At 35.0% G+C, this 12940-nt stretch overlaps 1 protein-coding gene across 2 annotated transcripts in view; it reads left to right on the top strand.

Moving 5' to 3' along the window:
* NUP153 (nucleoporin 153) overlaps window positions 1–12940 on the top strand; it is a gene marked incomplete at both ends in the record, with an annotated part of 63706 nt that overhangs the window by 24763 nt on the left and 26003 nt on the right. For both annotated transcript variants that reach the window (XM_084228926.1, XM_084228927.1), the window contains 8 exons: window positions 62–190; window positions 3229–3345; window positions 3438–3482; window positions 3723–3779; window positions 4611–4757; window positions 6949–7001; window positions 7257–7383; window positions 12410–12547. In XM_084228926.1, the coding sequence (XP_084085052.1) occupies window positions 62–190; window positions 3229–3345; window positions 3438–3482; window positions 3723–3779; window positions 4611–4757; window positions 6949–7001; window positions 7257–7383; window positions 12410–12547 (813 nt within the window). The remainder of the gene's footprint in view (window positions 1–61; window positions 191–3228; window positions 3346–3437; window positions 3483–3722; window positions 3780–4610; window positions 4758–6948; window positions 7002–7256; window positions 7384–12409; window positions 12548–12940) is intronic.

The following is a 12940-nucleotide window of genomic DNA, read 5'->3' on the forward strand; positions in this document are numbered from 1 at the left end:
TTTATCATACTGGTTTTGAGTGTTTACTTCTTATAATAATTTATCAATATTTTCTGTGCAGTCACTTGGAAATTCCTCAATCCTTAAAACAAGTCAGCTTGGAGATTCTCCTTTTTATCCTGGAAAAACAACTTATGGTGGAGCAGCAGCTGCTGTAAGACAGCCTAAACTACGAAACACACCTTATCAGGTTGGTTTGAATAGAAGGATTGTTAACCTTAAAAAAAAAAAATTGATAAGAAACTTTTGATTCAGTTATTCTTTGTAAAACAATAGAACTGAATGACAAATATTTTTCACTCAGGGACTACTGAACATTATTTTAGACCTCATTGAACATATGTTAGATTTGTGTGTGTTTTTATACATATGTTTAGGAGGCGTGGTGGTGCTTCTTTTAAAAAAAATTGAGATATAAATTACATGTAGTAAAATTTACCCCACCAGAGTATTTGAATTTTAACAAAACCAAATATAGTAATGAAAACACTTCTGTAATCATAATTCTGAACAAACATTTCTGTCATCTCAAAATACTACCTTGTGATCTCTGTAGTTAACCCCCTTCCTATTTTCATCCTCACACAACCGCTGATTTATTTCCCTTTCCTTATTTTTTCTTTCTCCGAAGGTTGTATAAATTTAATCATGTGGTATGTAGCCTTTTGAATCTGGTTTAGTCTATGTTGTATAATGCATTTGAGATTGATCTTTATTTTTGTATATATGAATAGTGCCTTTTTATTGCTGAGTTCTATTTTGTTTATTCCCAGTGAAAGGTCACTTAGGTTGTTTCTAATTTTTGGCAGTTGTGAATAAAGTTGCTGTGAACATATAATTTTCATTTCTCTTGGGTAAATACGTAGAAGTTAGACTGCTGGGTCATATGGTAAGCATACATTAAAACTTTGCAATGAACTACTAGACTTACAAAATGTCTGATACCACACTGCGTTTTCGCGAGTAATGTGAGTGTCCTTGCTATTTTAATAGGCATGTATTGATTAACTCCAATATCACATGGTTTTTATTTGCATTTCCCTAATGACTAATAATCTTTAACATCTTTTCATGTGTTTATTTGCCATCAGTTTATCTTTCCTGGTGAAATATCTGTACTCTTTGCCCACTTTTTAAAGAGGGTGGTTTTCTTAATGAATTTTGAGAGTTCATTATTCAGGGTATGAGTCCTTTATTAGTACTTGTTTTGCAAATATTTTCTCCCATTCTTTGAACTTGTCTTAATGTTAAATTTTTTTAACATAAATTTTTAAAGATAAATTTTTACTTTTGATGAGATTCAGTATATTGTTTTTTTTCTTTTTATGATTGATACTTTTGGTGTTTAATATCTAAGCCTTTTTTTTGCCTAACTCATTAGAGTTCCTCCTGTTTTTCTTCTGGAAACTTTGTAGTTTTAGGTTTTAATTTACATATAGAATTCCTTTTAATTTTTTAGTGTGGTATGAGGTATCTATGAAGATTCATTATTTAACATAGAAATCCAATTTTTCTCATACCATCTGTTGAAAAGACTGTGCTTTCTCCACTGAATTACCTTTACCCCTTTGTCAAAAATAAATTTACTATATAATGTGACTGTTTCTTGACTTTCTGTTCTTTTCCACTGATCTGTGTATCTTTATGCCAACAATAAACTGTCTTGATTTACAGCTGTATCTTTATAGTAAATCTTGAAATGAGATTAATATGAGACTTCCTCCTCAGTTCTTCTTCAAGCTTCTTATGATTTTCTAGGGGCTTTGCTTTTTTCATAATTTCCGAATTGCCTTAATCAGTTCTTACAAAGAATATTGGGATTTTGATTGAGATTACATTGAATTTAAAGATCAGTTTGAAGAGAATATACATCTTAAAATGGAATCTTACATTGAACATCATAAATCTCTCCATTTATTTAGGTCTTTAAAATTTTTTTATCAGTGTTTTGTAGTTGTAGTGTTTATCGCACAGACCTTGTACAGGTCTAAGTTAGATTCATACTTAAGTATTTTGTATTATTTGGTATTAGTCAAAAATAAATAGCCTAAATGTCACTAGTCTGTTCAGTCACTTGAATTCATAGTTATAATACCTGTCAGCAAAGAAAACTTCAGGTCAAGATAACTTTCCTGGTGAATTCTGCCATATATTTAAGGGAAGAAATAATACCAGTTCTGTAAATACTTTTGAAGTTATTTATGAAGCCCAACCTTAATTCTGATACTAAAATCAGACAAATTGTAAGCTACAGACCAACATTTCCCATGAATTACAGACTTTTAGCCTCAGTGAATATTTGCAAATTGAATACAGCATATATAAATAGCATGCTGCATGCTGATCAAGTGGGGATTATCTTGGGAATACAAGGTTGATTCAACCTTTGATAATTATCGTTGCTCTACCATATAAACTAGCAAAAGAATGAGAAACCACATGACCATCTCCAAGATGCATGAAACACCTTTCACAAAATCTAACATCCATTCATAATAAAAATTTTCAGCAGACCTTGGAATAGATGGTAAATCCCATCAGCCTGATAAATCCTATCTACAGAAAATCTTCAGCTAGCATCATACTAATGGTAAAAGCCTGAATACTTTCCTTCTAAGATCAGGAAGAGAAAAAGGATGTCTGTTACTCTCAGTGGTCAATGTTGTAAACACTGCTTGTGTCTTAAAGGGTACTTGTCATTTCTTCATGTGTTTTTTTCCCCCCCTTAACTTCAATTTAAGAATGTTTAAAAGTTGTTTATTAAGAAAAAACAAACATTTAAAGTTTTTCTTACTAAAATTTGAAAAACAAGTTAGTTTAAAATTTTTAATTCAGTTGCAATAGAATACAATTTAGTTATCTTGGTGTTTAATTAAATATTATACCTAGAATAATATTTTAATGTAGCTCTTAATTAAATATCAGACTAAATACATCAAGGTTTGCTACAATTTTTTACCAGTTACCTCATTTCTTATTAGAACTTTTGAGTGGTACATGTTTTCTTTTTTCTCATTATAAGAGTAATTTCTTTGGTGAAGAATTGGATTTTCAATAAATGCATAAAGAAAAAAAGGTGAACATGTGCTCAATGACAGCACCCAAAGATATGTCAGTGTTAACATGTTAATCTTGTTTCACTTTGGACATCCATTCTATCTTTGTCAGTATTTTCATTGTGATTTCAAGTTTGTGGTTCAAACAAATAATACAAAGTTTACTTTATAGGCACCAGTCAGAAGACAGATGAAAGCTAAGCAACTCAGTGCACAATCCTATGGTGTGACTAGTTCAACAGCTCGGCGAATATTGCTGTCTCTAGAGAAGATGTCAAGCCCTCTAGCGGTAAAGTTTGTTAACAAATGCAGGATTACAGTAAAATTGGAGCTTTATGAAAAACCTTAATAATGTTTTTTTTTTTTTTTTAACATTGATAGGATGCAAAAAGAATTCCATCTGTCGCTTCTTCTCCCCTGAATTCTGTAAGTTGACTTCTAAAGCTTTTTTAGATTGTTATGTATTGGTAGTGAGAGTGATGATTTGCTTGCTTGCTTGCTTGCTTTTTTAATTTTTTTTGGTGGGACCCTTGCCGGCAGCCAGGGAACAAACCGGTGCTGCAGAGCCTCGCAGCCCAGCGCTCAACCACTGCGCCACCAGGGGAGGCCCTGAGAGTGATGATTTTCTAAGTTTACCATATATTCTAACAGTATTTTATTTTTCAGCCTCTTGATAGGAGTGGACTAGGTACCACCACAGATTTTCAGGCCAAAAGGGAAAAGGTAAGACTGACTTCTTTAGCATTTATTTAAAGTATAAGCAATTTTTATAATCATTTCACATTAGCAAATATACAAATTGACTATTGACTGTCGTCAGTAGGTAGCATGTTTGAGAAATATTTTTACTTGGACGTCTTAGCCCCTGTGAGAGCCTTTGCATAATGCTGTATATGTAGTAGATGCTTAGTCACTATTTTTTGGTTGAGATTTCCATCTTCATCATTTTGGCAATGTTTTGAGTTAACGCTTGCCTTTTGACAAAAATAGGAGTAAACAGAACTGAAGTGTTTAGTATTTAGGAGTTCAGTGACCCAAAGTCCTCACTGAACATTGTTATCTTTGTAAATTTTCCTTATTAGCAAAGAAGTCAAATCTGAAATGTATAATAGAATTTGAAATTGGCATATCTTCCATCAGTCAGCCAAAATATTGTTCAAATGTATAGTAGTGCTAATAAAAAGTTATATTACAGATTATCTCTTGATAATTCCTAGTGTATTCTATTTGGGTAAAATTGGCTTTAGACGTTACTGTGGAAGAAATACAATGTTTGGTAGTGTTAAAGAGGTATATTTTTATTTGCTACATGGCTAGTAAAGTGTCTTCAAGGGAAACATTCCTAGATCCTAGACACACACACCCCCGCCCCGCCCCACTCTCCCACGCCTTTCTTGTTTCTGTTACTAGTAATTTTTCTCTCAGCGTTTGTTTGCTTTCTCTATGATGTTCTCATAGTCTCTAGGGCACATTAGCTATTATCAGTTTTTAGATAAGCATTACTGATAATACATGAAAATAAAAGTTTGTCTTTGATTTCTGTTTACCTGTAAGGTGGACTCTCAGTATCCCCCTGTTCAGAGACTCATGACCCCAAAGCCAGTGTCCATAGCAGCAAATCGAACTGTTTATTTTAAACCATCTCTGACCCCATCTGGTGAATTAAGGAAGACTAATCAAAGAATAGATAAAAAGCACAGTGTGAGTATGTGTTTATTTTCACCAGTCTTTGACTAATGATCAAAATGAATAAAAATGGTAACTACATGTACTCTGTCATTATAGTTTAACAGTGTAGATAATGTGTAAGGTATGTGAATTAATGATTACAGATTGCTTTGCCTTTAAATGGTTGGCATCTTGACCAGACCCTAAATTTGTGTTTACTAGCGAACGTCAGTATATACATTTTTTAGGTAAAATAATTTTGTTAGACTTAATTTCTTTGTATTTTGCGTGTGTTCAATTCTCTGAAAATAAGTTTCAGACATTCTGTCTGTTCACCCCTAGCTACTTTGACATGCTTCTCATCTGTATTATCTCAAAGGAAATTACTATTAAAGTCCTTCCTAAGCAGTGTCTTGTCCATGTTCAAGTGTTTATTGCTGCATTTTTGAACTAGAATTCAAGGATTCATTGCTTTTGGTTTTATCCTTTCTATCCTCAAACCTTCACTTACCATATTGTTTTGTCTTTAACTATTTCATTGAGGTATCATTCATATGCTATAACATTCATCTACTTAAATAGTATATTCAGAGTTGTTCGGTCACTGCCGTAGTCATTTTTAGAATATTTCCATCACTGTTCCCCTAATCTCCCTGAAAAATTACATACCCATTAATAGTGACCGCCCACTCCTACCCTTGCAGGTCTGACAACCACTGATCTCTGTTTAAGTTTATTTTGCCATTTCATATAAATGGAATCTTAAAATATGAGGTCCTTTGTGACCGGCTTATTTTGTTTAACAGTGTTTTCAAAGTTTGTCCAAATTATATGGCATGTATCAGAATTTCATTTCTTTTTATGACTATTTTGTTATTTTGAATATACCAAATTTTTGTTTAATCATTTATCAGATTGGGTTGTTTCACTTTCTGGCTATAACAAATATTACTGCTATGAACTTTTGTGTAGAATTTTTTGGTGGACATAAGCAGTTGTTGGGCACATTGGTTTTTGAAGACACCAGGTGACTTGTCTTATAAAATGTCTCATTCTGGGTTTATCTGATTTCCTGTGTCATTTGATTAAAGTTCATTTTTGTATTTACATGGCATAATATTTGTACCTTTACATACATTTAATCTCTTCCAAGCTTCGTAACAACCCAGTTACTGAGAAATTTTGAAAGTGTGAACCCATTCTTTAATCTTTAATTGACATTTATCTTTAATTGACATTTTGTAATATTTATCAAAAATTAGAAACTATTTTGATCAGTTTTGGACTTAAAAGATTTACAGGAAAAAAATTTAAGAACTCCTGTTTTGCTACCTTTGCTTTATCTTTTTCCTGTGTTTTCTATAAGCAAAGAATTCCTTACATAACTGCAGAACAATTAGTACATACTATTCTGTGTGTTTATTTAAATAATGCCACCTGTCTACAAAAGAAAAAATCCAAAATCCATGTCTTACATTTAGTTGTCATGTGTAGTGTTAGTGTCATTAGTGCTTTTGAGCGATCTGTTATTTTTAGATTGCCAAGTCGTGATTTTTTTCCAATTCCACTATTCCTTCTGCATGTATTAGTTTTCTATGGTAGGGAGGATTTTCTTTTCTCTGTTTATTTACTTACGTGTTTATTTTTTAAGTCAACTTGAAGTCATACATTCATTAGATTACAATCCTTGAATTAGTATTTGTTTGATTCTCATATTGCCCTGTGTTTGTCCTTTTTAACTGGCTACTGTGGCTTTTTTAAAAAAATATTTTCTCATTTTTAAAAATATTTAGTTGCTTTTGATAATATGAAATAATCCAGGCTCATCTTGTAAGTTTTTGCCCCCAGCCCTGATTGGAATCAGCTCTTTCTCTAAGAATTCCTGATTCCTTTGGCATGCATTTCAAAAGGAAATTTGTAAATTTGCATGTACATTTTATAGGCTATATGAATGATAAAGCTTTCTGGTTGGTAAGTCTGTTAACTTCATATAAAAGTCTGTTTTCTTTCAAAGACTGTTGTGCTCAGGGACATTTATTTAATCCCATTTGAAACTCTTGGCTACCATTCAAGAGGCAGAGAGTACGTTGCATATTTTAGGATTCATTAACTAATAGCCATCAAATTCCGATACCAAATATTAAAATTCACAGATAAAAGGATAATATTAAGGAAATTAAAGCAAAAAAAGAAGTATGTAAATGTGCTATGTTTATTTTTCTAGACTGGATATGAAAAAAATATGACATCAGGGCAAAATCGAGAACAACGAGAAAGGTAATGTCATCTCCTACAGCTAAATTTTATGTTTAATTTATAAGGTGTATATTTGATTTACATATGTGTTTTTAAAGATTAAGAAAGTTAGAAGAAACTTTATGCATACAAAAATCTGTCAACTTGTAAAATCACATTTAGCTATACATTTTCTTGTTAGCAGTTCTAGGTTTTAGGTATTCAGTTATTTAACAAGTTTTGTGGACTATTGTAATATATTATTTGTTTTAATTTTCTTTTTATTTTTTTGTCTAGTGGCTTTTCTTATCCAAATTTTAGCATGTCTGCTGCCAATGGTTTATCTTCTGGAGTAGGTAGTGGAGGTGGCAAGATGAGAAGAGAGAGAACACGCCTTGTTGCATCTAAACCTCCAGAAGAGGAGGTAGGATTATATACTTGCGTACTCTTGAATTTTATTAAGCTCTTTTATGTGGTGGTGGTGGTGAAGGAAGACCTGGAGGGGTGGTTGGGTGGGATTTGGGGAGACCTAGTGCAAGAATAAGCTGTCTGTGTGTGTGTGTGTTTAAACTACCACACTTTTCAAATCACTTTCACTGTGACAGCGCAGGCAACAGAAAACCTAACCCTAACATTTTATAGGGATCATTATAAAACCGTTCATCAAATAAGAGTTGCAGTTGAAATTGACAGAATTACTGCATATTCAGTTTTTGTCCATACCTGAAACTTAAGTAGATGGGTTAATGCTCTGTGTATGCTTCTCACTTAGCGTTTTCGTCTTTTTATTTGAGAAATTTATCAGCATTGTGAAAGATTACTATGTTATTTAATTAATTTTACAGTTATATGTTTATTCAGTATGAAAATTTAACACAGTCCATTCTGCAGGTTACATGTGGGTTGATTTCTAGTGCATGTTAAGATGAGTATTTATGCACTTGTGCAGTATTTTCTCTAGGCTATTATCTAGCAATGGAATTGTTGGGTTTTAGGGGATGGTGCACTTCTTCAATGTATTAGATGTCACCTTATCGCTTTTCAAGGTAGTTTTTACAGTTTAACCCTTTGCACTCCGAACCATTTTACGATATTTTGATTTAATTTCTTGTGCCATTTCAAGATAAAACTTCAGGGGAACATGCATGTCTCAAAAAGTTGCATTGAAATAACCTCAATTCCCTGTAATCACTAATAAATTCCAATGTCCCCTGAGAGGGGACAGCGGAGTGCAAAGGGTTAACAGCTCCCCCCCCCCCCATTCTTACCAGTACTTGATTTTGTTGATTTAGAAATTTCTGCCAATGTGATGAATGACGTGGTGTGCTGCTGGAGTTTTATTTTGCATGTCCTTGATTTTGGGGGTGATAGGGGAGGGAGACATCTTTTTTTGGGTTTTCTGTTCTCACTGAAGTTCTTACAGAGTTTATTACATTTAAGAAATACACATTTATGGGCCTCCCTGGTGGCGCAGCAGTTGAGTGCTGGGTTACGAAGCTGCCCGCAGCCTCTGAAGCACTGGTTTGATCCCCGGCTGCCGGGCGAGGGTCCCACATGGCGCGCAAACCTCTCCTGCCTCGCCCGCTGCTCCCCTCAGCAGTGTACTTAGTCGGTCTGCCTGCTCTGCTCCCCGCTCTGGCTCTGGTGAATTCTCTCACCTTCCTGCATTTCTGACTGTACCCATTGCTTGTATAAATAAATAAATCTTAAAAAAAAAAACCCACACATTTATTACACTTATATAATGTTACAATTAAGAAACTTCAATAAAAAGGAAATTATTATCTGATTGTTAAGGGTTTGTTCCTTACACAAATTTTTGATATAGTTCTCAGTAAAATTTGTGACCCTGCCTTTTTTAAAGTTTATCCCTATATGAGGAAAACGTTAACTTGGCTTAGTGTTTGTTAGATGACAGATTTGTGAATTTTATTTCCCTTCAGTTTCATTTTTAAAGATCCATTTTTTAAGCTCTTTAGCTGAAAGCAAGATTGACATCTGTAGCTTACTTTTTTAGCTGTTGTGTAGATGCATGTTTATTATAACTTTCATACTTGATTGTTGAGAGTTTTTGTGAGGGGTTTTAAATTTTACTTAATTCCGCTCTTATTGCCTGTTATACTAAACTGTGAGGAGTTTGTGAAACTCCCCACTCCCAGATCTCTCTATCACCTCCTGCATTCTCTGGACCCCCACTCTTCATTCCAACCAACTGCCAACTGCCAATCTTACATCCCAGGATGCCTCATCTAACTCCTGTCCCTAAGCTCTGTTTCACACTGGAGTTACAGTCTCCACATTGCTCAGGAAAGAGGTACTAGTGAGTGGCTGCCCCAAAGTTTATGCCAATCCTGTGGTTTTTTTTTAAATACTCATAGAATGGGTTTGGATAGCTATTTCCCTTATTTTATTTTGGATCTCAAATATGTTTAGACCACTAGTTTCTTTTCTTTTTTTTTTTTTTAAGATTTATTTATTTATACAAGAATGGAGGTACAGGTCAGAGGCGCGGGAGGATAAGAGAATTCTCCAGAGAGAGCAGAGCAGAACAGGCAGACAGACTGAAGACACTGCTGAGGGGAGCAGTGGGCGAGGCAGGAGAGGTCTGCTGCGCCATGTGGGCTTCTCCCTGGCCGGCCGGGAATCAAACCGACGCTGCAGACGCTGTGGACAGCTTCACAGCGCAGCGCTCAACCTGCTGCGCCACTGGGGAGGCCCTAGACCATTAGTTTCTTAATTCAGTTATAGTTAATAGGAATTTTTGATGAAAGATTGAAGATTCATTTTTGTGGACTTTTTAATGGGTTTTTTGGAAAGGTTGAATGGAAGGAACTTTGGATGGATGTAAAGAAATTATGCTAATTTTAGATACCATTTCTATATAAGGAAGGATTAGTGTATTTTGAGTCAGTAAACATTCAGGTTGTAAGAATGCTATTGAAAATAACCCATTTTTGCAAATGAATGTGTTTTAGCTTCCCCCTTATATATTAGATAACAAAATTTGTAAGGAGTCTGTGTTATTCATGAAACGTTGCCATTTTGTTTCTGTCATGGCAGTGTAGGTTTTTAAAATGGAAAAACTCATTGATACACTTGATTTTAGCCAAAAGGCCAAAAGGCTTCCGCTTCTCCAAGTGGAAGGGATAAAAAAAAAACTCCCCGATATAAATAGGCAGTATATAATAAGGTTGAATTTGGGGAGATATAATTTCTTAATAGTGCCATGTGTCAGTCCTGTTACTGGTAGTGAGTTACCTTGGTCAAACTTCGAACATCAGTTAGCTGTAAAATGGGGATAAGAAGTCTGCCTTTTAATAACTATGTTGGGCCCTACTTTTCCATACCTGTTTCCTCATAGCAGTAGTGGTTACTTCATGTGAGATGACGAGTGTAAAGGTATTCCAAAGATAAGATGCAGTAAGTCACAGATCTGATGGCATACGTTCAACTTGATGTGTCTTATTTTAGCAGAATTCTTGACTTTCTCCCACATTTGTGGGACTCAGTTCTGATTAAGTCTAAATTTTGAATAGGAACCCAAATTTAGAATTGAATTAAGACCATCAGTTATATAAAGAAATCACTGTGGCCAAGTATATGGTTAATGAGTTAGCATGAGACTTACTTTATGTCTTTACATTCCCATCAATGGTGTATAAAGGTTCCTTTTTCTGTACATCCTCACCAACATTTGTTAGCATTCTTTCTCGATACATACCATTTTCATAGGTGTCATGGTACCATAGTTTTGATTATTATTTCATAAGAGATGCTGAAGAACCGCTCCCCCCCTTTAAATACATATCTGTGTTGGTTATCTCTGTATCCTCTATTTATTTATTTATCTATCTATTTATTTATTTATTTATTTATTTTGTGGGGCCCTCGCCGGTGGCCGGGGATCTAACTGGCGCTGCAGAGGCTGCGGGCAGCTTTTCAACCCAGCGCTCAACTGCTGCGCCACCAGGGGAGGCTCAAGGTTTACTGCTTTTTAATTGGGTGTCTTGTTTTGTTTTGTTTTTTTTGTTATTCAATTGGATGCTGCTTTATGTACTTTGGATATTAACCCCTTATCAGATATGTGATATGCAAATATCTTCTCCCATTCAGTAAGCTGCCTTTTTAATTTGATATTTTTTTTTTGCTATGCACAAGCTTTTTTGCTTGATGTCCCAGTTCATGTTTGCTTTTGCTTCCCTTGCTTAAGGTCAAGAGAATAATTTTTTCTGTGTGCTCACATATTCTCCATTTAGTAAGCCATTCCACTTCATGTTGAAGAACTTACGAAGCAGCTTTTATGGCAACAGATCCTTAGGTTTCTTTTCTCTGAAATTTTTCTTAAGATTTATTTTTATTTATACATACAAGAATTGGGGTACAGGCCAGAGCTGTGGGGGTGAGAGGATTCACCAGAGAAAGTAGGGAGCAGAACAGGCAGATTGACTGAAACACAGTGCTGAGGGGAACAGTGGGCGAGACAAGAGAGGTCTGCTGTGCCACCTGGGTAGCTCCCTGGCCGGGGATCGAACTCATGATGCAGTGGCTGTGGATAGCTTCATAGTGCCTCGTCTTAACCCTTGCGCCACCAGGGAGTACCATTTTCTCTGAAATCTTTTTTTTGCATTTTTGTTTGTGTGTGTGGGGTCGACGTCACTGATGTGAAATTTGTATATGATGAACTACATCCTTTTAAAGTATTCAGATTGTATAGTTGGCAGTGAACTTTCCTGAACTCAGACTATTCCTTCATGATGGGCAACAATAAAACTTTGTAGTTTTAGTTGGCAGCTTGGTGTCTGCCATATGCCCCTGTGAGTTACAGGTGTGCCGGAGGTTTAGATACAAGGGCTCTCCGTCTGTCACTCTTCATTGTTTCATCTTCCCTCATTTTCTGGCTGCTCTGGTCACCTGTTGACAGATTTGTCATTTTTTTCTCTGAATTTTGCTATCCAGTGGCATCCCTTCACGGAGAGAACAGGCAGTCCCCTCGATGCCCTCGCTCCTTCCAGCGTCTTCTCCCCTTTACTTTCTGCTTAATTTTGGTTGCTCACCTGTGTTCAGGGGTTTCGGTAGTTTGTCCGAAGTTTCTAATTGTTAACTGTGTCGGCACATTGTTCAGGCAACACATTATTCTACCACTAGCACAAGTGGAGCTCTTTTTGCTTGTTTTGGATCTGGGTCACTTGAGACCATGGTGATCGTCACTATATTTCATTAAAACCCAAGGCAGCTCACCAGATTCTTCAGTACTGACATTTATTAAATGCTCATTTTACATAAAATCATTTTTAGTCATTTGATTCAAGACCCTACATTGTTAACGTGGTGCTACCGTCTCCCTATTCTAAATTTATCTGCAAATTTATCAGTTGTATTTGAAAAGAAGTAGACACAAAAGAATCACATGGAAGATGACTCACATTACTATGAAACATGTTGTGTTTTAGGAAATGGAAGTACCAGTATTACCGAAAATCTCTCTACCCATCACCAGTTCTTCACTGCCTACCTTCAATTTTAGTTCCTCTGTGATTACAACTTCTTCTCCATCACCTGTCAGTCCTTCACAATCATTAACAAACAAGGTATGTAAGCATTGTACAAATAGAGGTGATTTTTGTTTTTATTCTTTTAAAGGCTAATATTCTGTTTAACGCGGTGATTAATTTTTCGTATGGAAATTAATAATAACCCAGAGTAAGAGGAGGAAAATGGAAACACAGTGGTTTACTTGTCTTTTCATGTGCATTATGATGGGGGTATTTTTTAATTCTTATGTAGTAAGCTAGAGAAGTGATTGTAATTTTGTTTCCAAACAATGTTCCTAATTAAGATGATTTTGGGTGAAGGTATAAATGGATGTATGTTTTTATTTCTCAAGTAGAATTAACATTTTTAATGTGCTACTGAAATTTTTATCCTTTTTCCTGGCTTTTACTTTATAAAAAGTAAAAACAAGAACATATTCTTGTGCGTGT

This window comes from Talpa europaea (genome assembly GCF_964194135.1).
Source record: "Talpa europaea genome assembly, chromosome: 2".
NCBI lineage: Eukaryota > Metazoa > Chordata > Mammalia > Eulipotyphla > Talpidae > Talpa > Talpa europaea.